This window comes from Marmota flaviventris, chromosome 6 (genome assembly GCF_047511675.1).
Source record: "Marmota flaviventris isolate mMarFla1 chromosome 6, mMarFla1.hap1, whole genome shotgun sequence".
NCBI classification, from domain to species: Eukaryota; Metazoa; Chordata; class Mammalia; order Rodentia; family Sciuridae; genus Marmota; species Marmota flaviventris.
The window spans coordinates 62,080,098-62,106,554 of record NC_092503.1 but is presented as its reverse complement, the minus strand read 5'-3'; the positions used below and the strand labels follow the sequence as shown (position 1 = coordinate 62,106,554).

Here is a 26,457-nt window from a genome sequence, read left to right as displayed (position 1 = left end):
AAACATTCTTATGGCTGGCTAACTAGTGTAACCAGGCTTATAAGTAGTTAAAGATTCCTTTCAACAGGCTAATTCAATTTCCTCAGGGTACATTTTACCATCAGTTCTTTCCATTTCTTCCTTCATTCAATAAATATTTATTGAGCTTCTAATATATTCCAGACTTTGTGCTATGTGGAGATGTGAAAATAAATAAGATATCTATAATCCCTGCCATTCACATAGATAATAACTTTTTTTGGTAGAAGAAAGAGTAAACAAATAGCCATGCATATCTGCAACTGTGATTTGAAGGGATGAAACTTTGTTAAGAGGTTCATTACAAAGATAGTGTTTGGTATATAGGGGCCAAAGATGGCAGCCTTGTCCCTGTCCACAGTGGATCTCATCTGAAACCTCAAGTTTTCTAAAGAGTATATCCTTGCCACACACATGTCCGATAGAGCATTAATCTCCAGGATACATAAAGAACTCAAAAAAAATTAACATCAAAAAAAAACAAACGTTCAATAAATGGGCTAAGGAGCTGAATAGACACTTCTCGGAAGAAGATATACACTCAATCAACAAATATACGAAAAAATGTTCAACATTTCTAGTAATTAGAGAAATGCAAATCAAAACTACTATAAGATTTCAACTCATGCCAGTCAAATGGCAGCTATCAAGAATACAGACAACAGTAAATGTTGGAGAGGATGTGCGGGAAAAGGCACACTCATACATTGTTGGTGGAACTGCAAATTGGTGAAAACACTCTGGAAAGCAGTATGGAAATTCCCTGGAAAACTTGGAATGGAACCACCATTTGACCCAGCTATCCCACTTCTCGGTCTATACCCAAAGGACTTAAAATCAGCATAGTATAGTAAAGCAGCCACATCAAATGTTCATAGCAGCTCAATTCACAATAGCTAAACTGTGGAAGCAACCTAGATGCCCTTCAATAGATGAATGGATAAAGAAACTGTGGTATATATACACAATGGAATATTACACAGCATTAAAAGAGAAAGAAATCACGACATTTGGAGGTAAATGGATGGAGTTGGAGAAGATAATGCTAAGTGAAGTTAGCCAATCCCCAAAAACCAAATTCCAAATGTTTTCTCTGATATAAGGAGGCTGATTCATAGTCGGGTAGGGAGAGGGAGCAAGGAAAAGACGAACCCTAGATAGGGCAGAGGAGTGAGAGGGGAACAATGAATCAAAATGCATTCTGCTGTCATATATACCTAATTAAAATAAATAAATAATTTTTTAAAAAAATTATATCAACCCTTCACACTGGCCCCTAAGATAAAATGTTTCAAAGAGTCCTCTTTACTAAAATTCTCCTGGGAGAATTTTCTTTCAGGTTCCAGAACTAGCTGGTCTGCTTCTGGGTAGTTGATTTCTTTTTATCTCACAAACACTGTGAATTATCTAATTAATCATGTTTCCCCCTTTGCACTAGAAGTCAAAGGCCCAAAGCCCCAAGTCTACTTTGTAGTCACCTCTAGAGAGTCCTCATGGCAGGCATTCTGTGCAACAAATTTCTTTGTTTTTCTAATCTTACTTTTTCTTTCCTCTAATTCTACAATTAGTTTACCTTTTCAAAACTTTTATATATATTTCTAATACTGTGGATTAAGATGAGTATATAAAACAATAAATTACTGAAATGATATGTACAAAAATGACTGGCACATTTCATGAATCAGCAAATAGTCATTTATCTTCTTTTTCCCTTTCAGTTCTTCGATAGCAGTATTAGACAAAAGTAAAAGTATAATTCTGTTCTCTAAAATTACTAAGAGAGTAATTTTAAGTGTTCTTACCATCCAAAAAAAATTATAAGGGTATGAGGTAATGCATATGCTAAGTAGCTTGATTCAGCCATTGCACGATACATATTTCAAAGCATCATGCCATACACCATAAATATAAGCAAGATTTACTTATCAATTTTAAAGTGATAAAAATTAATTCAGGCAAGTTATCCCTCAAGGAATAAGAACAGAAACCAACCAAATGATTCCAATAATGTCATTGCCACAAACTAAAGTGCAGTGACATATATCAGCAAATTGCAATAGCTTTGTACCTAATTCATTTGGCATCCTTATCTTCAGACTCATTTAGGAGAAAGTCAAATTATCCCTGCTTCCAGACCACATGATTGTGCATGTAAAAGACCTGAAGACTCCACCAAAAGACTGAGAGAAGGGATAAGTGAATTCAGGAAAATGTAGCATACAAAATAGAACCAATAAGTGAATTCAGTAAAGTTGCAGGATACAAAATCAACATGCAAAAATTAGTAGCACTTTTATACACAAATGATGAACTTGTTGAGGAAGAAATAAAAAAGCAATCCCATTCACAATAGCTACAAAAAATTAAAATACATAGGAATGAATTTAACCAAGGAAGTGAATGGTCTCTACAATAAATATTACAAAACAATGATGAAAAAAATTGAAGAAGATGCAAAAAATTGAAAAGACCTCCCATACTCATGGATTAAAAGAATTAATATTGTTTAAATGTTTGTACTACCCAAAATGATTTATAGATTCAAAGCAATCTCTATCAAAATACCAATGGCATTCTTCACAAAAATAGAAAACACAATCCTAAAATTCATATACATCCACCAAAAAAACCCAAACAACCAAATCAATCTTGATCAAAACAAGCAAAGCTGGAAGCATCAAAATACCTGATGTCAAAACATACTACAAGGCCATAGAAATTAAGACAGCATGGTATTGTCATAAAAACCGACCCAGAGACCAGTGGAACAGAATAAAGAGCCTAGAAGTAAATCCACAAATCTACAACTAACTGTAGTTTTTCTTTTCCCCAACAAAAATGCTAAAAAAAAAAAAAAAATGTTGGGCACAGTGGGCCACACCTGTGCTATTCCAGAGACTGAGGCAAGAGAATCACAAGTTCAAGGAGAGCCGGGGCAATTCAACAAGACCCTGTTTCAAAATGAAATTAAAAGGGCTGGGATGTGCCCCAGTGGTAAAGTGTTGCCTAGCATGCTTGAGGTCTTGGGCTCAATCCTCAGTGCTTCAAAGATGACAAACAACAAAGTGCTGAGCACATGCATTGGAGAAAGGACTATCTCTTCAGTGAATGAGGCAGGGAAAACTGGATACTCATATGCTGAAAACTAAACTCAGCCCCTACCTCTCACCATATACAAAAATCAACTCAAAGTGATTGGAAGGCCTAAAACTATGAAATGATTTTAAGAGAACAGGAGAAGCACATCAAGACACATCAGCCTAGGCAATGGTTTTTTTGGATAACCCCAAAAGCACAGGGAGCAAAAGCAAAAGTAGATGAACAGGATTACATAAAGCTAAGAAGCTTCTGCACATCAAAGGAAACTATCAACAGAGTGTTGAGGAGGATAGAAGGAGGTTGGATGACAGGTACCAAAATACATGCAGTAGGAGAAACAAGTTCAAGGGTTCTACAGCACAGTAGGGTGACTACAGTTTACAACAGCCTATTATGAAGCGCTGGAAAAGAGGAACTCAAAGGCTCTAAACACAAGGGAATGATAAGGAGATGGAAATTGTGATTACTATGATTTGATTATTGCACATTGTATACATGTGTTGAAATATCACACTGTACCCATAAATGTGTGCAATTAGTATGTGCTAATGGAAAAAAAAACTCCAAAGTCTTTCTAAAAATTTTTGCATAGCTTCCAATAACAGAGATACTACATATTATATCAGCCTAAAAAAATGTTTTTAACCCAATGAACAATTTAAAATTCTACATATACATTTGAAAACTCTGTCAAATATAAAAAGGGTTATACAAATGCTCTTGATAAAGTAATTTGAAAACATTAATGTATATATCAAAAATATTAAAATTTCACCAATACTTAGCATATGAGTCAGATAGATCAAGGTTTAAACCAATTTCTGCCTTTTATTGTTTAACAACCTACACAGGCTTCAAATTGCTGCTTTTTTTTTAAATTTTAGGGATATAGTGAGGTTTATGAGACAAATTTTATTAAAAAAAAAACACAGCACAATACCTAGAACATAGTAAATGCTCAATAAAGAGCACTATTTCTTAACTTCCAAACTTTTGTGTCACTTTTTAGCACAAAGTTGTCCTGATTTCCCCTGGAAAATAGTTTCATTTTAGTAGCAAGTAAAATACATTTCATTATAAACACCTTTTTATGCTGTTTCTCTCTCTCTCTTTTTTTTAATCCCAAACTCATTTTAATTTGCTCTGTTAATTGTTAGCCTCTAAACTCCATTGCATTCTGGTCAAAGTTCTTATTAAGGTAAGTTCTTTATTGCTAAGTCTGCAAATGTGGACCTTAGAGCAGCCCATGCACTCTGAGAGGAATTCGGTCTTCCTGTTTCTCTGTTCAGAACTCCGATGACTCAAAAGATGTGTTAGGATGAAAAGCACAATAAAAAATACCCGCTTAAAGACATTTCAAGTATGGTTGATGTGCTGCCAAGAGCAGTTCTGAATGGCAGATTCGCTAAGAACAAAGCATTTGTTTTACTTTTAGAATTCTATTAAATTGAGCATTTCATTTGTATAGCTTAAAGGGCTAGATTCTGATGGGAATCACATTACAAGCTCCACTTCCCTCCTCCAAACTCAAACACAAAGAGGAGTCTGGCCCTGCTTCTCTCCCTTGCTTTTGGTGAAGCACATTCTGGTATCACATGTGTCCTATGTTTAGTGACACCATTTATTTAATGTTTCCCCCACGAAGTGGGACAAAATAAAATACTCTGCTGCACAGAACTGGGACTCTAAAATGCATACAGTGAGGATCTTGACTTAGTTGATTTAAGTAAGCACAGCACTGTTCTACCTCTGAAGCTTTTTCGAAAATAGCCACACGAACCCATTTTGGAACTCCTTCAGTAACTCTGCAAGGGCAGCTCGTGCTTTTCTCCTGACACAACTGGCCTATTGAAAGGGGAACATGGCTTATGCCATTGGGCATATTCTTCGAAAGGCTGTTGAAACCATTTACACTTGGTTTTCTCTCCTTTTAATGGTTTGTGCAAGAGCTACAGACACCCTCAGGTACCTCAGCTTTGAAAGCAATGTGAAATGGGTAATTTGCAAACACTAGCCCTTGCAGCATGTCAATCTCGCCCATATTTGCACAGACCAAAGTAATCCTCTTATTCCATTGTGGACAGTCAGAAATCATTCAATTTGCAGAATTAACCATCTGAGTCTACTTTAAACTTTATAATAGTCATGTACATATTTGGAATAACTCAAATTTCAATAGAAAAAAATGGGGCCATTTTTGCATCACCGGCCTTCCTCAGCCTTCCTTTAAACAATATGCCACACCGCTCATAGGGTCAATGCCAACTTGTCATAGGAAAAGCTCAGTGTGATACCCTTACAAAACTAATAAAGAATGTTTCCATCACCAGAAGGTACTATCAGCTTCAGAAAAAATTCATCAGTATCATTTCTATCATTTCAACTGGGAGATGGGCTTCTGTGATGCCAACATTCACACTATCTAATTTATAATCATCAAGTGAGTTGGAATACATGTAAGGAGAAACAACCAACAGTATTTTTATCAGTTTGTATTACTTTAAGTTTCTTTGCAAAAATTTTCCTATTCAACACCACACTCCATTCCCCTTTCATTCAAGACAGCTAAATTTTTGCCTGTCATGTCAATTTTCGATCTGCACGTCATTCTGGAGTTTCTTTGTTGATATTACATTATGTGGCAATTCTTTAAAAAATGTTGCCAGATTTTTCAATTGAGCTATTTTTTTTAAAAGAAGCTGAAGGTAATCAAATTACCCAAGCAAAACGTGGAAACTAAGCCATACAACTGATTTGGCTCCAAAGACACTGATTGAAATAAGCAGAGGATTGCATTAAACCGTGATCGGATTAAGTGGGGATGACTGTGCCTTACACTAAACTTTTTAATCGGATTCTAGAGTCACCGTTACATGAAGTGCATGACCTTCTTTATATTCTGGCAGAGCTACTGCCTAGCCACTGGACAAACCTCACCAGCAGAGAGACCTACTTTATGTTTCATTTTTAGGTTCCTATGGAGCTCAGCAGAGAGAGATGATAAGGAGGGATGCATACTGTGAGAAGCTCACAGACTAAGACAATCTGCTGGGAAATTAGTCTAAGGCACCCTTGGAAATGTAATAGTCTCATACTCAATAAGTGGATTTGAGGTTGGTCCCCCAAAATCTTTGGTTTTACATAAATAGTGCCTATGCCTTTCTCCATTTTGAAGTTTCCTCCAACACACTCTGCAGTGGATGGCACCAAAAGGTAAGGAATGCCTTAGACACAAGGTTTAGTACCACGCTGTGATTTTGAGAAGGAAAGACATGACTGTAATTAATAGACAAACAATAACAACCAAAAATTAAAGGGCAAATCAGTAATATGTTGACAAGACATGGCCAAGCTCTCTGTGCTCATAAGGGGAATCAAGTTATTCCTTCCTACTAGTTCATGAAACAAGCTGGGAAGCAGCTATATCCAGATCTGCCACCACACTGCCCCTGAATTTGTGTCCCTACCCTTCCAGTGATTTCTCCCTGCTCCTTCTTCTGAGTTCCTCCACCACTCTACTGCTCATTTGGTTCAACATTCCATCTTACAGTGTGGCCAAAGTTGTACCTTGACAACCACCTCTTGAATTCCTTCTTGTATAACATCCTTTATTTACTGTCCAACACAATATCGCATATGGAACAGATGCTCACTTTGCAAGTGATTAACAAAATGATTCTAATTTCAATAAACTTACACTCGTCTCAAATCCAAAACTCAAAAACTGTCAAACCTTTCCATACAAATGAGAGATGTCTACTAGGTAAGCAAGTTCATGTGAGTTTTTTTCAAATTCTCAGATTATAATTCATAATCATCCTGAAATTCTGTAGGAACCTAAATCAAAGAAGCCAATCCTATCTTACTATTTTAGTGTTATGCACATTGATTAAATGCACTTATTTTGGCAAATTGCAATTCAGGCACAGCATATGTGATACTTGGGCATAATAAAATACTAAATTAATTTCATCCTGAACCATTTGGAACTATTGCAATTATACTGAAGGAATTAGAAGGAATAGTGTTGTTTGTTTGTTTGCTTGTTTGTTTGGTACTGGGGATTTAACCCAGGAGCACTCTACCACTGAACCACTTCCCCAGCCCTTGTAATTTTTTTTTTTTTTTAATTTTGGGACAGAGTCTTGATAAATTGCTTAGGGCCTTGCTAAGTTGCTGAGGCTAGCTTTGAACTTGAGATCCTCCCACCTCAGCCCCCAAGCGGCTGGGATTACAGGCATGCACTGCGATGCCACTAGAAACAGTGCTTTAACCCCCAGAGAAATAACTCCTAGAAATCAATAATGAATATAATATCTCCACATACAAAAATTTTAAAAGAATGTGAACAATGAACAAATTGCTGAGAAATGTTTTTAAAAGCTTTAGCCTCATGTATGATAACCTATAGGAATTAAAACAGCTAACAGAGGAAATTTTCCTTTTCAAATTGGCAAAGTTTTCTGAGTGACAATAAATCCCAATGAAATAAGTAGAAATAAATGAGCATTTGTATATGCTACTGGTAAGAGAGTAGTGTTTATCAAGCAGCTTAAAACATGCATACTTTAAATCTAGGAATATCAATTTCAATTCTAGAAAGATTAAGACATGTCTAGAAAATAATCAAAGATAAGCATCAAAAATATATATGACAGTGCTTATCAGATAATTTCTATTTTTAATTGGAAATAATGAAATAAGAACTAAAAAAAAAGGAATTACTAAATTACAATGTATCCATGTGAGAAAATGTTATACAGTCATTAAATATTTCAATTACAGTGATACCAAAAAAAAACATAATGAAGTGACATTTTTTTCTCTTTAAATTAGCATGTATTACATATAGACAGTGACAGGCAATGAACTAAAATGTTATGTGCAGATATCTGTCAAATAGATATGTTTCATCTTTGTATGTGTCTCTATTATCTTAATTTTTTTATAATAGGCATGTATGTATAATCAGAAAGAATATTTCTTTAGAAAAACACTAATTGAGGCAAATTTCAGGCATCCCCACTTCATATTGAAATGGTTCCCCAAAACTTTTTTTTTTATTTCTAGGGTTTTATCTTTGCACATACTAAATACAAAAGAGAAAACACTACAAAATCTTCTTTCCCACAGGCTACCTTCTGAGGCATAATAATTACAACTTAAATATCCAAATGTTCAAATGCTCTCTCAGTGCCTGTATGTTTCCCCTACTTTCTGATTTATTTTTCATCTTTAAAACTTTACAGAATTATCTGTCTCTGAAGACTTTCATATGAACTATATGATTTTTATGTCTCCTTCTTTGGAGAATAGAACTTAAATTATTACTACAACTGAGGGGGGAAAGACTCTTTTATGTGGTTTCCTAAAACAACTTAGATTTGTGTGAATTAAAACGGCATATTTATCATTGTTCAAATGAAGTCCCAATTTGGGGGGGTGGGCATAGCTTTTGCTTTAAGGAACTTAATTTTTATGATCAGAAAACCACTCTTTAGCTACTAAAGTTTTCAACATATTGCAAATCTTTCAGATCTAAGTTGCTCTTACAGTTTTTCTATTTCTTATATTTGGGAGAGGTAAGGAGGATTTGGATTTTTAATAGTCAGATCAAAATAAAGTAAGCACAAAATGTCTTAATAATATCAATCAAAAGAAAAAGTAATACTAATGTCAATCAGGTTTGTCTTTTTAAAAATTCTCAAACAAAAAATAAACAAAATGCACACCTTATTCTGCCCCCTCTTCTCTATTTTCTTCCACTCCTTCCAACCTACCCCACCCTCTGTATGCATTCCCCACACCCCACATGCACTTCACTCTCACTTATTAACCTGATGTTTTCAAGTTCCATTTAGAACTCTTCTAGTCCCTAGGAAAGAAAAGCAATGGGGATCTCATCACCTAACACATTATATTTGTTTGAGACTCAACCTCACAGGAACAGCTTTCTCACCTAGTTATTCTGATCCTGAGCAAAGCTAATTTCTAAACTCTAAAAATATATTCCACTCTGCCAGGAACTCCACACAAACTCAGGAACAGAAAAAAAAAAAACTGTAATCAACATGAAATCATCTTAAGCTGAGAAATTTGGACCCCATACTCAAGGGCACAGTGTCCCTGAATTCCCCCACAAGGCCTCAGGTAGGGAAATCCCAGGACATGATTAGAAGCTCTGCCTTGCTCTGCATAATACCACAGCACTGAAATTTCTGTGAATCACAGCAGAGTAGAATCTCAGACTTTGAACTCCACAGGAAAAGACACAGCAAAAATAATGGCATAATGCAATGTTTTCGAATGCATAAATCTTCATTTGTTTAGTTTAAATATTTTTAAATATGTCCTATTACATTTATTCTTGATTAAACCTCTTCTAGATAGTTATTCATTAATGGTTTCTTTACAGTTGCTGTGCAAACAGTTCATTCATATCTATGACATATCAAATCTCATAGACATGTTCTTTAATTGGATTCATTTATTTCTAATCTTCTTAAGCCCTTACTACTGTAATGCCTGACTAAATATACATTAAACTCTATTATTTAAAAGGCTAAAATAAATTTGAGATATATTTCATGAATAAAATTCACAATTCAACAAATGTTCTATTATTATTATTATTATTATTATTAGCCTCAGGCATTATTTAAAACTGCGTGGTAGATAAGTTGTGATTAAACAAAATAAGTTCTGTATGGTTGCTAGAGATTTTGGATTGCCCACTAAAATGCCAAAATTTTCATTGTGTCTGTAGTTGGGATCAGAGAGCTTTTATAATACTATTTAGAAGAGTTATCAGTAGAACCCATATTAAAAACAGGATATATATCTTCCTATTGTTATTTGTAGGCCTTGAGAGGCTTCCCTGGCCACCAGGAAAATGTTTCAATAGTGGTCTACTGGCTGAGACTTAAAAATGTATTCATTTCATTGGCTTCAGAAAGTTGGTCCAGAAAGAAATAATAGTATGTGTTCATCTATTATTTTTTTCTTGATTCAGTTTGTCTGCTTCTCTTAAAGCTGTGATTCCCAAACTTCAGCATGCATCATAAGTTTGTTAAAAGACAACTCGCTGGGGTTGGGGTTGTGGCTCGGTGGTAGAACACTTGCCTGGCATATGTGAGTCACTGGGTTCAATTCTCAGCACCACGTAAAAATAAAAAAATAAAAAGGTCCATTGACAACTAAAAAAAAAAAAAAAAAAAGACAACTCGTTGCCTCCACCCCTCAGAGCATCTCATTGGCAGGTTTAGGGTGGAGCCCAACAACTGGCATTTTTAAAAAGGCCCCCCAAGGGGCTGGGATTGTGGCTCAGTGGTAGAGCACTTGCCTAGCACAGGCGGGACCCGGGTTCGATCCTCAGCACCACATACAAAGATGTTGTGTCCGCCAAAAACTAAAAAAATAAAATAAAATATAAATAAATAAATAGGTCCCCAGTAGTGCTGAGGCTGCCAGTCAGGACACCATACTTTGAGAATTAGAACAGTTGATATCTGGGATAAGAAAAACCAATGGTCTCAGGTGAAGGGGACTGCAATAGTCTCAGGTGAAAGGGATCACAGAGAAGATTAAAAAAAAAAAAAAAAAAACACTGAAAAGGGAGGGAACATTCCAAAGACAAAATCCAACCTTCACACTTTCTTCAGAACTTAACCTGACTGACTGCAGAGACCACTAGACCCTGCAACTGCCTGGAATGTTTGCTCCCTCTTAACCTCCTATTCCTGCAGATCCCGAACATTGAAAGCTGCAAGACATGGTCTTCAAAAGCTGCAAGACATGGTCTTCAGGCTGTTTCTCTTCTCTTACTCTATTTACTCCATTAGCTTTAAATTCCATACACTGATGACTCCCAATCACTATCCCAGACCTTCCCACTCTCTATCCCAGGCCTTCCCACTCTACAGACATCCAAGTGCCGCTGACTATGTGACATTTCCCAGCTGATGGATGACAAGCATCTTGAGGTAGATACAACCACACAACCTTGATTGCAGCCACTGCCTGCAAAACTGCTTTTTCCCACCATTCATACAGGTCCCTCAGGCTAAAATCTGGGTACTATTCTTGACTGCTCTCTTTTACTGACCACCCATATCCAATCCTTACCCTGAATCTGACCCTTCCCCTACCTCCGTTGCAAACCATCATCTTCTCTCACCTAGTTAATTATAATAATTACCTAACTGCCTCCACTGTCTACCCTCCACAAAGCCTATGATCCACACTGGCCAGAGGATCTTTCATATCATACATTAGATTATGCCATGTCTTTGTTCAAAGTCCACTGGCTTCCCAAAGCCTTCCAGACCCAACATGATCTGACCCTGCCCATTCTTGTTGCATCACCTCCTTCCACTCTCCTCCTCCCTTACTCTGTGGCAGCCACAGTGACCTTCTCCATTCTTCAACGTGCCCAGATGGCATCCACCTCAGGACCTTTACATGTGTGTTTGGGATGTTCTCCCTGTGGGTGTGACCATGGCTGGCTCCCATCTTTCATTCATGAGTTTCTAAAGAAGCCTTCCCAGACCACTCCCATCTCTTTGACCTACTTAATTTATTTTTCTATCACTTCCTGATATTTTATGACAGTTTATTTGTTTGTAAGTACCATTTCTTCCCACTAAAGTGGATGCTCCATGAGGCCAGGGACTTATGTCTCCCTTGGTCACACTGTAGCCCTATCACAAAGTCCAGCACACAGAAGGCACTGGGGAAATAATTGCTGAATGAATACACAAATCTTCCCCCAATTGCCATAGAGAGGACTCCACTCTAAAACATTTCTTACCATCTCTTTAATTATAGCAGCAGAAATTAAGCTGATTCTAATGATAAAAAATTTGTTTATAAAGTAAGTCCTATTGAGTGGACAGAGAAGACAGAAATTATATGGTAAAATATGTAATGTCTCTGAATAGTTCCCCTTGGTGTTTAAATAGCCTTCACAAAAAAAGTGCTACCCTGCACTTTGCTATTATCTTTAATTGTTCTAACTGGAGGAATGAAGTTGACACCCACCCTGCCCTCCCCTTTGTGGGCTGCATTCCTCTAGCATTCCTGAGCTGTAACACTGAAGGGATCCACTACCCAATAACAGCACAACAAATGCTTCACCTTGCCAGGATGGTAGCATTGAGAATAAGTATAAATATTGTGAGTTCCAACCTAGTAGTCTCTTAATGACTTGAAAAAATAAAATGAAAAACTTTGTGTTGAATTTTGTTAGATCTGAAAAAAAAAAAAAAAAGCAGCTCTTTCCCAGCCACCTATTTGGACAGCAATATCAATTAATGCAAGTGTTGAAAGAAGTGAATCTCATGGGTTCTTACCTCCAGTCACCAGAACTTACTATAGTTATCACAACCTCTGAGAATAGAATGAATGACTGGAGAGCAGAAAAAAGGCACAGACCCCCAAAATGCTCAGAACCCAGGATTCTACTTTTGTGATGGTTACAGTAGGAAGAGACAGACAGATGAAAAACAGCACATTCAAAGGTTGCATTACCAGAAAATGTTGCTATTCTCAGCGAGATGCAAAAAGTGGCAAGGGACTTGGGTTTAAAAGTACAAACACAAGAGAATCCCACCTTAATGGGTACCATTATGACATCCAGTACAATATAATGAGGCTATTTCCAAGATCTGGCCAGCAGCCCGTATTAGCACGGCTTTACTGATGTGGATACAGCAAATTCTGTTTGAACAAGAAATCCCTGGGAAAAAAAGATCCTTTCACCAGCTCTATTCATTTAGCAATCAATCAAAGGGAAAATATCCTTCTGGTAAAGACAGTAGCTCCTATTTGAATCCTAGTAAAATATTAGATGTTCTAAATAAAATAATGTTCTATGGGACACACTTATTGATTGCTATTTTGTGAAAACATCATTACTTTGATATTAAATTGGTAAAGAGGAAATGGAATTGGGCCTAGGGGTGAGGATATTATTGCACGCAGTTGAGTAGGTACCAAGTACACCCAAAGAGTGAAGAAAATGAATCACTTTGTGGAGACCCCATAGTAAACAAAAGAGTAAACTCTCCATGGACTTTTGCAACACATCTTCAAGAAGTTAAAAATTACTTCATAAATATTAAGTGAAATCATATGAAATTGCCAATATTGAACTGTTTTAATACACAGAAATGACAATTTCACATAGTTCACCCTAACACAATATCACCATTGTAAAGAGAGCATGTCAAAGAGGACATTGGTGAGCACTGGAGTCCAGGCCCAGGGTTCATATGCCTGCTGGACCACTCACTAGCTGTTTTATATCAGCTAAGTCACTCAACCCCACTGACTGAGCCTCTTGCACAAAGTAGCAGGACCTCAGATGTGAATCCTTACTCCTTAAGCTTCCTAAGCAAGATAATGAATAGAGCAACTTGCCACCCCTCCTTCAGCTTAGAGCTAATGATCATCTTCCAGCTTCTCCCAGACAGAGCAGCAATGCCTGGGAATTACCCCTTACAAAGAAAAATAAATAAATAAAAATGTTGCAAAACCTAAAACAATTAGCAACATTTTTTTTAAATGTAATATATCTGCAAAGACTATATTGAATCTAGAACGATTAAAATTCATTGAGAGTCATAATCCTATTCAGTCCCCCAAATATTGAAAATTCCTTTTCAAAGCAAAACAAAAAATCAGCCCAACATCACTGTAACAGAACAAAAATCAACTCAATTATAACTACTCTTCCTTCTTGAGGTAATGAGATCACAGAGACTGCCTTGGTCCACATCCTTGTGAGAGTTAAAGTTGGGCTCCTTAGCTTGCAGCCAGATACTTTGCTGTCAATTATGAACTCTCTTACTACACACACACACACACACACACACACACAAAAAAAAATCCCACCCAATGAGCCCAACTCTTCCTACAGCTTTCACTACCCACTCCCATATCTAGTCAGCAGTCTAATAGCTCATATACCTGTGAGTTCCACACCTATGAGCTCATTCCCCAGGGTAACCTGTGTTGTGCCAAGGCACTTTGGGTTCTCCTTTCTAACTGTGGATGGCAGCACTTCCCTCACTGAAAGCATCTCAGTCATGTGCAAGCCTATGGGCAATCAAGTAGGACACCATTTGTACTTATGCTTGTTTCTTTCTTCTGCAGACACTATCATTCATTTGAACAGTCCTCAAACTTGTCACAGCACCTATAATATATAGTGCTCGATAAATCTTTTATGAATGCTTAAAGACACACTCATCCTAAAAAAAGTGAAGGAGAGGGCTGGGGTTGTGGCTCAAAGGTAAAGCGCTCACCTAGCATGTGCAAGGCTCTGGGTTCAATACTCAGCACCACATAAAAATAAATGAATAAAATAAAGGTATTGTGTCCAACTACAACTAAAAAATAAATATTTTTTTAAAAAAGTGAAGGAGGATCTACCAGCCCCTTTCAGACACATCAGAATGACTGCTGATTTTTTATTCTTGGATAAATACCTCTCTTCCTAAGGCTCTTGCTTTCCTTCTTTCAGCCCAATACTAACACATATTTATTGTGTGCTTATTGGCAGACTAAAAATTATTTGATTTAATTTCACTAAAATAACCACACTAACAATCAACAGTTACTCAATGCAACTTTGTGGGGATCACAGTGCCATTATCTCATTTAATATTCACAATGACTCTGTGAGGTAGTCTCTATTCTACCTGAATTTGCAGATTAAAAAAAAAAATAAGAAGGGGAGGGGGGATAGTAGAGGATAGGAAAGGCAGCAGAACACAACAGACACTAGTATGGCAATATGTAAATCAATGGATGTGTAACTGATGTAATTCTGCAATCTGTATATGGGGTAAAAATGGGAGCTCATAACCCACTTGAATCAAAGTGTGAAATATGATATATCAAGAACTATGTAATGTTTTGAACAGCCAACAATAAAAAATTAAAAAAAAAATAATAAGAAAATTAAGCAATTTACTCACAGGCATAGAGCTAGTGAGGGGTGGTACTGGGAGTAATCAGCAGAGTCTAATATGCTATGTTACATGATAAAAATATGCAGTGATATCTTATTTCATAACAAATTTTTAAAATATCTTCTAATGCAACCCTATGTTTTTCAGGACTTGAAACATCCAACTAAGAAGCCTAGGGGATAAATGGGCATCATGACGCACACCTATAATCCCCACTAGTCAGAAGGCTGAAGCAGGAGGACTGCAAGATCAAGGCCAGCCTAGAACTCAAGTTTTGAGACCCTGTCTCAAAACACTTTTTAAAAAGAGGTGGGGATATAGATCAATGGTAGGGTGCTTGCCTAGCATGTAGGAGACCCTGGGTTCAATCCCCAGGATCTCCACCACCACCTCAAAAAAAGAAAGAAAAAGAAACCTAGAAGTTAGACTGCATCATATTCTAACAGCAGCAAAATTATAATGTCAAAGGAGGCCCTTTGGCCCTGCAAATCTTAAACAAGTCATAAAGGTACTTTGCACTTCCGTGTCCTCCAATCTGCTATTTGATGACCTACTATGTATCTTACACTTTCTTTCTGAAGATAATTTTTAAAATACAAGCATCATACATGTAGAAGTACTGTTCATTCATTTCAATGTGATTAATATTCAATTTAGAATACTGGTATCCCTAATATCTTTAAAAACCGTGTTTTATGCATAGGTGCTAAAAAAGATTTTATTACTAAAGCCAGGTCAACATGTTGAAGATATATCAGTAATAATTTGAGAAAGGCAAAGGTTTGGGGGAAAGCAGTTTCCAGTTATGATGAAACGTGCTCAGTTCCAACAAAACAGTTCAGAGTAAAGAAAGTAATGAAGGAAAGAAAACCTCAGTTAGACAAGAATAGCAAGACAATCGCTGTTTGCATGTGATTTTCAGAGTGACGCTGTTACAAGAGTGCCTACTGGGAAAAGAAGATGTGACCAATGTTCACAGGTAACTTGCTTATTTCAAAAAATCCAATCCTCAAAATCCCATCCTTTTCCTGACAGCTCCACTCTCACTTTTAGCTCCTTTGAATCCTGTGCCTTCAGCAAATAGTGCAAACATACCATATCATTTCTGACTTGTTTCTTTTCCCTGTCTTCTTAGGTATTTCAATGGGTCTCTTCTATTTTGCCAACTAAAGTGTAACTGCTCTTGAGTTATCCAGATTTCTGCTTCACATATCTATGCAATTAATCATTGCAACCTGCCACATTCTGCCAAACAGTGGTGATACAGCCATGTGCTGGCAATGCAGAACAATGAGGAACACACAAAAGGCCTCACCACACACCCCATACAAAAGGCTAGTGTTTCATGTTTTATGCACTTTGCATTATACTTACTAACATTAACAAGATTGACAAAACACTGGTTCCAACTAAATTAGAGATTTGGTAGAAGCTGTTTCTTAGAAACTTCTTTTTCCCTAGGAAAGTAGCCTGTATAAAGCAGTTTCAACATCCCTGGAACAAAGAAGGCACTTGGGAAATTCTGGTTTACCTCCCTCCAAGCAGAAATCTCGGCTCCCTTTAGAGCACATGATGACAACAGCAAAACACAGGGTGAGCCCAGCCAACTGCAGAAGTCACCACACACACAGAGCACAATGCTCAGAGGGCTGTAGTCAAGAGACTGCAGAAAAGAGAGAAAATAAAAACCTACATTTGTGGATGTGAGGATTTAAAATTCATATTCATGAGGGAACTACTCTTTTTTTCCAAAGCATTTTAATTGACATCACAAAATTGGAAAAAGTTAATAACAGCTCTTGGAGCCAAATACTTTTCTAGCTATCTCCTCTATTTTCTCATGCAGTCCTCTGTAAATCTCTGAAAGGTGGGAAGAAGTGTCTACTTCCACAAAGGGAAAAACAAGGGCTAAAGGGGTAGCATGACCTACTGAAGATCTCACAGTTATTATGGAACAGTTTTGATTCTCATCCAGACCCACCTGATACCAAGACCCATGGCTACCCTGCCTGGTTGTTTAGAATGATACAGGGTCTTTCCAACAAACAAAATCACAAGTTCACTGCAATATCACTTCCTGGAGCAAAATTCATAGATGGCAAACAGATGGGCTAGGCTCAGATAAACCCCAAACATGAATCCTCTACAAATAGAAAGTCACCACACATCCTTCTCAGCTCTGTCATCACCATGGACAATCGCTCTCCATGGCCTGAGATAGGAGACAGGGAACTGAGGTTGGGGCTGTCACTCCTTCAAGCAAGGTGCAACATTAAATCTCTCCATTGATAGGGATTCAGGTATTCCAATTTGTCTAAACTCAGACAATCTTTATTTACATGGCACTTATGCATAGATACCAGCACTTTAACCCAAAGAATTTTTGATCACCATCTAATCATCTGGAAAGACATCACAAACCAATGAGAACAGAGAGGTAAGCACCAGATAATGGGAAAGCAATAGCAGTAAATATAATTTACTAAAATTATAAAGATAGACATATCCTCCCCCATTAAACATGCACATACCTTGAACCAAACATAACAGCATTCCTCAAATGAGTAGACTAAGTAGGAAACAAAGACATGCTTTTGGGGGGTTCAAGTAAAGCCTTCCTTGAATTTCTCCACCTATTCACAATGCCATGCATGAGTCCCTGCCTTCAAATAAGGCAATGATCCATGTCTTCCCATGATGTGACTCAAAGAAGAGAACACTTTCCTCCCAACAGCTAGACTGAAAGAAAACCAGAAGAGAGTGGGCAGGCAGGTCATTGAGCACATACCAAGCAGCCAACACCTAGGAACTAACAGGATGGTTCTGTGAGTCACTAGGTCAAGGCAACAACAAAGGAAAGACTAGAGGTCAGAATGGCCTGGGGAAAAGGAAGCAGCCAGGAAGCGGCCATGCCAAGGGGCCAGAGGATGGCACAGCAGCCCAGAGAATGCTGGAGAGTTCTCCATTCCAGCTCTTGAATAGAACCCCTAGAGGAGAATGTCAGCTATCATCAAATCTTCCCCATTCTCCCCCAAAGGCAGAAAAGAGTCAACACACACACACACACACACACACACACACACACACACCATCTAGGAAATACCCCACTGCCACAACAGGTAAATCATGTCAAATCTGACAAAAAAGGATGACTTCTCTTATTAATCCACATATGTGTGTGTGTGTGTATGTGTGTGTATTTGGCTTCTGGGGATTTAACTGAAGGGAGCTTTACCACTGAGATACATCTCTAGTTCTTTTTTATTTATAATTTTAAGACAGGGTCTTGCTAAATTGCTGAAAGTTTAACAAATTTCTAAGACTGACCTTGAACATGTAATCCTCCTGCCTCGCCTCCTGAGTCACTGAAATTATCAGCTTGTACCACGCCACTCAACTGAAAATTATATATTCTTAATTGAATATAATGGAGAAGACATCACTGCAACATCTTAGCTAGTGAAATGTATACACTAAGCAGCAACACAGAGGTAGCTTTTTAATCTTGAATTCAGGTCAAAGCTTATCTTGAAGCTGGATAAGCTGAACACTACAGGCTTTATTCATTTAAATCCATTCCTCTCTCCCTCTTTCCTCGCTGAAACCACACAACCTCTCTCATACCCAGAGAAGGACAGGATGCCACAGTTGACACAAAAGCCTTTAATTCTGGCTTTAGGAGGATGAGAGGTTTGAAGGCAGGTGAGTCAATGGGTTTAAAGTTATAATTAGGTAAAAGAAATGAGTTCAACGTTTTATTACACAGTAGTATAGAATAATGTAACCTATTTCAAAACACAGGATTTCGGGGCTGAGGTTGTGGTTTAGTGGTAGAGTGCTTGCCTAGCATGTGTGAAGCACTGGATTCGAGCCTCAGCACCACATAAAAAATAAATAAAATGAAAATATTGTGTCCATGTACAACTAAAAAAAATTTAAAAACAAAAAATACAAGATTTCAAGTGGTCTTACCACAAAGAAATCGTGAATGAGGTAAAGGATATGCTAATCACCCCGATTCAATCATATCATAACATGTACTGAAGCAACACACTGTAGCCATAAATACAACAGTACAATTATATGCTGATTATAAAAATTTCAAAAATGTTCTGGTTTCATCACTTACTCATCATCTCTGAGCCTCAGTTTCCTCACCTAGAAAGTAAGAAGTGCGATCTCTCTAAATCAAACATCACACAGAATGTTCAAGAAACAAATTAGGTGATATTACTTTGAAAGAAATACGCAGTCAGCAATTGCTTTTTAAAATATTCAAAGTTTATAAGCTTATAAAAGATGAATTCAAAACCAAATATACATTATTTTGTTAACAAATTATAATAAAGACTATATGAAGGATAAGATTAAATTGAATAATGGTATTGTGGATGTCAAAAGGGATTAAATCTCCCAGCTCTTCATTTTAATAAAATGTTTTGGTATTTAAAAAATTACTATTAATACCAATGTGTCTCCAATTTGTTTCTGTAATCATTAAGGTACATAAAAGACCATCTGAAAAGGACAACTAGAACTTTTCTATTCAATATTATCATAATAAAGATTAAACACAATTATGAATCAAATTTAATTTGTTGGTATACATTAGGGTACAATATTTTTGCAGTTCTAGAAATTAATGTTATTTTGAATTGCCAAAAAGATTAAACTTATGCAATGAGTTCTCCATATATCTGAGGAATAAAAGTAAATTATTTTATATTTGCTGTAACTTGGTAAGTCAAAATGTGCTTCATCTGACATCACTTATAATATAAAAGAGTGGTTTTGCTAACAGCAAAATAAAATCTATTTTAATAATTATATATGATTATTAGCCAAGTCTTAAGAAGCATATCCTAAAATTTACTACTAATGAAAATATCATTGGCCTTTAAATAAATTCTAACAAATTTGAATTTGAGCACCCCAATGAATTCAGCACCATTTATATATTTGAAAGAACAAACCAGTACGAGCATATTTTATGTTTGCTTCTTTAAAGAGGTTTATAAAGTTTTATAACCACAGAATATGTTAACATTTAAAAATTCTAATTGTGAAAAACACATGGTTTTCATAATGGTTAACTGTGAGAACATGTAATAGTATTCAAACAAGAATAAAAAATATGGGGCCATTATCATGTGGGCCCTTTCTCCCTTTGATATGAAGGAAGGATGTTTCTCTGGCATTTGCCCTAATTGTTCTACAAATTTAAAGGAGGTCTTTAGAAAACAGCAAGCTGGTATAGAACACTAATAAGTATTTTCTCTATCTGTTCTGCTTTTAGTAGCACAGTAATAGAAATTTTAACATGGAAAACTATTTTTCCTCCTACATGCTCTGTAAATCACTTTAAATGTAAAACATCATGTGAGATCTTCCACTAAAGCAGTGTTTTATCTAAACTGATTAAATAAGCAGAAAAGCTCTCCTTACCAACAAAAAGTGGTTGAAAATATTAAATCTGTCTGATTCCACAATTACCAAATTACTCACTAAATATACTCTCTTACTTTCCAAGTACAATATCAAAATTGTACTTACTTATAATTCTCATTAGAATTCTAGTTTAAAATTAAATTAATATTTAGGACTACCTTCTACAGAAGTCCCCTCACAGAATATCATATATCAATCAGACTAATTGAGGTCATACACCAATGAGTACTTGATGAATATTAGTGGCAGATTGTTTTTAATGTTATCAGTAAACTAGCTCTCATCTGTATTTTTTGCAAGCTTCTACACACAGTAATTTTGAGTACTATAAATATGTCATCATAAATGATACAGAGACTAGATAGGAGAATGCTATGTAAGCAGAAAGTATCATGATGTCTGTGGCTTACTTTAGAATTATTTAGCAGGGAAAAATAAACATTAAAATAAATATACATATAGGTAGAGACAAAAAAATACAGCCAACATTAACATTTGTTGAAACTAGATGATATGTACATGGATATTCATTGTACTAGACTTTCAACTTTTATATTTAAAGATGTATAAGTTTTAAGATATTTTAAAATAGAAGTTTTGGTTTATCCTGAAAAAAATAATGTAAGAATATTTCTTATTTTTAAAACGTATGAAGTCTGAGCCAGGCAGGCATAAAACTCCTGTGCACACCTGTAACTTCATCCACTTGGGAGGCTGAGGCAGGAAGATCTCAAGTTTGAAGCCAATCTCAAAGTGAGACCCCACTTCAAAATAAAAAAAAAAAACTAGGGATATAGCTCAGAGGCAAAGTACACTGAGTTCAATCCCCAGTACAAAAATAGATTAGATAGACAGATAGATAGATTGATTGATTATATATGTAAATTATATACATATATAAATTCCAAAAGCATAAAGAAAACTAATACTCTTATTTCTCTAGAAATTATTTTTCATAGTTTATTTTCAATTTTCTTCATGTTAAATACTAATATTTTCCATCTGAACTGTTTATGAACAATTACTACTCAAATTAAAATCAAGAAAATATGGATTCAAGAAAATTACTCAGGTCTTTACATGTTATACCTTCCTTTTACTCTCCACACTCTCTGGACTTTCCCCAACATCAACTACTAATCAGTCTCTATCACTTGTCCTCTTAAAAATGAGAGAAGGTCCTATCATATTTAACACTTCAAAATTTGTGGGCACTCCTAATTTATAAGAAGATTTTTTATATGGAAGACAAAGCTACCAGAATATGTGTGTCTTATTGAAAATCATGAACTGGTCAGTCTTTTGCTTAGATTGCAGGGGTGGCATGTGGGAGAGGCATTATGAAGAGCTACAGAAGCTTCACAGAAACTAAGAGAATTTTAGAAAATTCATCATAGTGACTTCTCTCTCCTCTCCAGATTCTTAATATACATTATGGTGAAGAAGAAGAAGAAGAAGAAGAAGGAGGAGGAGGAGGAGGAGGAGGAGGAGGAGGAGGAGAAGGTGGTGGAGGTGGAGGAGGGGGAGGGGGAGGGGGGAGGAGGAGGAGGAGAAGGAATTAAAAAGCACTAGGGCAATCAACACCTGCCTCTAAAATCATCATTTTCCTATATGCACTAATGCAGTTGCTTATTAAAAAACATGGCTACTAAATATTTCTAATCATTACTGCTTTTGTTAAATAATAATGACTAATTTTCTTACACATAATATTGACTTCAACAACAAATTTATCCGCAGGAAGTTATTAAAAAAGGGTTTCTTATGAATGTAGTTTCTACCAAAACACCACATCTTCTTCATTTGAATGATTATTATTTAAAATCCCCTCCACTTTCATGTCATGAAAAATTCTTTCAAAATGTGTGCTATTAAAATGCTTAAATATGGAAACATTTTGTATGTCAAAGTATTTAGAAGTTGGCAGTTTTAAGTACATTGTTTGAGGTGGTGTATTTGGAAAGAATTTACTTTTCATTCTCTAACTTCATAGAGCAGTATTCCTAAAAACAAATGTATGTGGTAGTTTGCTAGTACCATAGAGAATCAATAGCCATCTATTTAATTTGCTAAGACAATGTAAATTAGTAACTTCCAGCCAGATGTGTGATGTACACATCCAACAAACTGCACCTGTTCATTATGAAAATCCTGTCAACACACAGAGCCACTTGATGACATTTCATCCAAAGCAGTTTCTGCATTTGCAGCCATAAAAAATGTTCTAAGAATTTTTATACAAGGAATTGGGGCTGAGACTCATAAAGAGTAATCAATTTCAGCTTATCATCTTGTAGGCTTGTGTATACATGCTTCTGTGTGTTTATTTCTATTTTCTTTCAAAGATACAGAATGTTCAAAAAATAAATGTGTGCCATACTATTTTTCCTTCCGTAAATCATTTATTTGTCCTCATTACATATTTTTTAATCTGATACAAAGTTGATTGTCTAATTCTGCAGCTCTGAGGAAATGTGTAAAGAATGACACAGTCAACAGAAGAAAAAAGAACACTTACCCACTGGAAAAACAAAACAGAATATTTCAAAATGACTCCAAACATAAATTAAGTTTACCCATTGGGAGGTCTAACTTGCATTCAGATCATTTATAGGGGTCTGTGTGACTATATACCCTGCTGTTTGATAAAGAATGATTACTAACCACAGGCACCCACCAGAGGACTGAGTGTATGTATAATGCTTGTGATGTCTCAGACATACAAAGCACCTTCTTAAAGAATGTCCATTTCCTTTCCATGGTAAGCAGACATAATTTTTCACCCTCTAATACTTCTGTTGCTCAGAGTGGCTTATGTTATGAGTTATGCATTGCCATTTTCTCTTGTTTATTTTAATAATATGAAAAATTACATTCATAAAATAAATGGTTTTGTTTCATGATACCCAAAATAGTGGTACATTTTCCGCTCTATATTGAAGTACAGTTTTCTTGCTATTGCAAAAATTTAATAATATTTAACACTATTTACTAAAATGAGAGAAATTAAAAGAGTCTTCTTAATAACAAGCTATTATTCTTGAATACTGAAACCTCACCTACACCAAATTCATTTTCTAAGTCTATTGAATTGACTTTTCTTATTAAACCGGGCACGGAGCAAATAGTTTTAATGCAAGCATAGTATTTCCAACTACTACATTTTTAATTTGGCAATCTAAAACAATGTGGAATGAATCCAATTCTCATTGATTGTATTCCAAAAAGCACCCCTTAACCCACCACAAAGACAAAACTATCTGGTGTCAACACTCTCAAGTAGAGAACTTCTGAGGTCCCCTAAAAATCACAAGAATTTCAATGTCTACCAAAACCAAACCAAACAACAACAACAAAAACAATATTCAGCAACTGCATACACAAAAGGGTTCTTTATAAAGGCTTCAACCCTAAGCAATTCCACTTTCACAAACATTATACAGAACATAACATGCTTTCCTCAGGAGGTGCACACCCCACCACGTGATCAGACTGAAGGGCCACAACAGCAACCAGAAAGGATTATGGTTTCTAATAAGAATAGATTCAAAAGAGGCTGTTGCAGCTGCCCAATGGGTCGCACCCGCAGGTGGCACCCAGAGCTTAGCTCCTCACCCAGTGAAGTGGTCAGGACCAGGAGGGATGCCCCACCAAGACCTGCAGCTTATGATTGGCTCTCTTGGCTTCCTGGAAGTTAAAGTCATATCCTCTTGGTCACTTAAGCCCCCTTTGTGGTTCAGGGAAAGAAACACTCTCTCAGAATTCTTAACTTTGATTGGAGACTCTGGTTAAAATTAAGAACTTCAAACCCTAGATCTGAAAAAGTGAAACAGATGTCCTGTTTTTTAACTATAAATGGCTCCAAACATTGGATCCTGTCCTCTTTCTCTCTTTTTTTCTTTCTGCTGCATTAAGTTTTATTTAATGCAGAGTTCGCTTAAAAGGTTAAGAGAAAGAAAAGAAAGCAAATATGGAGTGCGATGGAAGAACCTCTAAATCTTTTTCTAGAAAAGAACAAGAAAGCCTCTTCGGGAAGATGAAAGTGCTCGACCTGCCTCCTTCCAGCGAAGCCGGCACTTAGGGTTCAAACCCGAATGCCCAGATGATCCCAGTCTCTCCTAACCAGGCTGTGCCCACCACATGCTCTCTCTCAGAGACCAGAGTCCCCAGGAGTGGTCGAAGGGGTCTCAGGCTTGCACTCACGTGAGGACGTAGTTAACGCTGACAATGCAGTGTGGCCTGGATGAGCGGCTGTTGTGCACGATGGTCGCGTAACTCTGCACCCATACCCAGCCGCCGTGCTTTGCCAGGAACCTGTAGTACTTGGTGGTCACCTGCCCCTTCACCAGCACTGATGGAGAGACAGAGGCAAATGGTGGTGAATCAGCTTGACCCAGACTTGTCCCAAATGCCAGGTGGTGAGAGTGCGGACCCCCTGCGGGCCCTAATAACTGCGCCTGGCAGGAGGGAGAAACAACAGGCAAATTCCCAATTGATGGCCCTGTTAAATCGAATCAAGACCCCGGGTACTCTTTATAGGCATGCGAATGGGCGGATGTCTGCACCTTTAGCAATGGGGGGAACATATAAAGTTGGGAGTTTCCCTGAATTCACCTAACTATGGAAGGAAGAGTCCGGGGAAATTAAGCTCAAACAAAACTATATGAAAAGCCGAGGTGTGAACTGGGAATTTATCTCAGTGATAGAGCACTTGCTTGCATAGCGAACTCAAGGTCCTGGGTTCAACCCTAAATATCAGAAAATTTCTGTAAGAGTCGATGCAGGTTAGGAAAGTTAACAGCCTCGGTTTTTGTTCACAACTTCAGTGATGTTTGCAGGTGGTGAAGCATAACAATAGAAGATATTTCGACTAGAAGTGCCCCTTTCACCACTGCTAGGACGGGTGTAAGGTAGAGAAACAAGATGAGGCCCAGTGTGCCAGCTGGCCCTCTCTGGGGCCTCACGCACCACCAGGGCCATTACCAGGATGAGGGTTTCCGTCAGTCGGTTTGCGTGTGCTTAGGTTCCCACTCCCTATCACCCTGGGGAGCCGCCAAGGTTGTTTGGGTGCAGAGCAGAGTGGTTCCTTACGCAGGTGGTGAGCGCAGCGCAGGTGGAAAGTGTCGCAGCCGTGCACGTGGTGGTACAAGGTCTTCTCAATCAGGTCCTGAGGTTCATACCCTGTCAGCTCCGCCACCCTGTGGAGAGGATTTCTGGTGGGATGAGTGCCCCGGTGCCCTCAACTCCCGACCAAACACAGTCTCAGACCTGGGTGCCCACCCTCAGTTCGCAGAACCTGGTTAGTTGCCTCATCTGCAGAATGGGCTCATTCAGATCAAGGGAAATCTATCCCTGGCTCAGAAGGGTTGCCATTACACTAGAAACAGCCCTTTTTTGTCCTGCCCACCCACCTAGAGTCCAGAAAGATGAGCTTCATGTCCAGGCTGGCTCGAAACATGAACATGTTACTGTGCAGCTTGATCTCCGTGACAGCGCTAGGAGGCAGCGAGTGACCCACGGCCACAAGGCCCACATTCTGGTAACAGCCGTCAAAGGGGGACATGTCCAAGCTGTATTGGCGGATCTTCAGGTAGCCACTGCAGTGAATGACCTGTGGCAGAGTGGGAGGGCGGGAGACTCAGCCACACTCAGGAAGAGCCCCAGAAAGATGAGGAGGGGGTTGAAACATGTTGAAACTACTCAGCCAGAAACATTGTCTGGGCCACGCCCTTCTGGTAAGGGGTCCAAAGTTATAGGACTCTAAAGTGTCTCAAGAGAGTGACTGCAGGTCAAACTGAACTCACATGGGAGCTTGTAAAAATGAAGATGCCTAGACCTCCACCAACCCTCGCGTCTTAGGACATTCAATCGCATTCAACCTGAGAACCACAGCTTTGAGCTAAAGCTCTGATTCTTA

General features: G+C 37.4%; 1 protein-coding gene across 1 annotated transcript in view; it reads right to left on the bottom strand.

Moving 5' to 3' along the window:
* The window catches only part of Sim1 (SIM bHLH transcription factor 1), a 67,663-nt gene that overhangs the window by 26,595 nt on the left and 14,611 nt on the right, over positions 1-26,457 (bottom strand). Inside the window, exons 6-8 of the mRNA XM_027928307.2 lie at positions 25,952-26,151; positions 25,632-25,738; positions 24,744-24,891 (exon numbers count right to left, since the gene is read on the bottom strand). Coding sequence (XP_027784108.2) covers positions 24,744-24,891; positions 25,632-25,738; positions 25,952-26,151 — 455 coding nt within the window. The remainder of the gene's footprint in view (positions 1-24,743; positions 24,892-25,631; positions 25,739-25,951; positions 26,152-26,457) is intronic.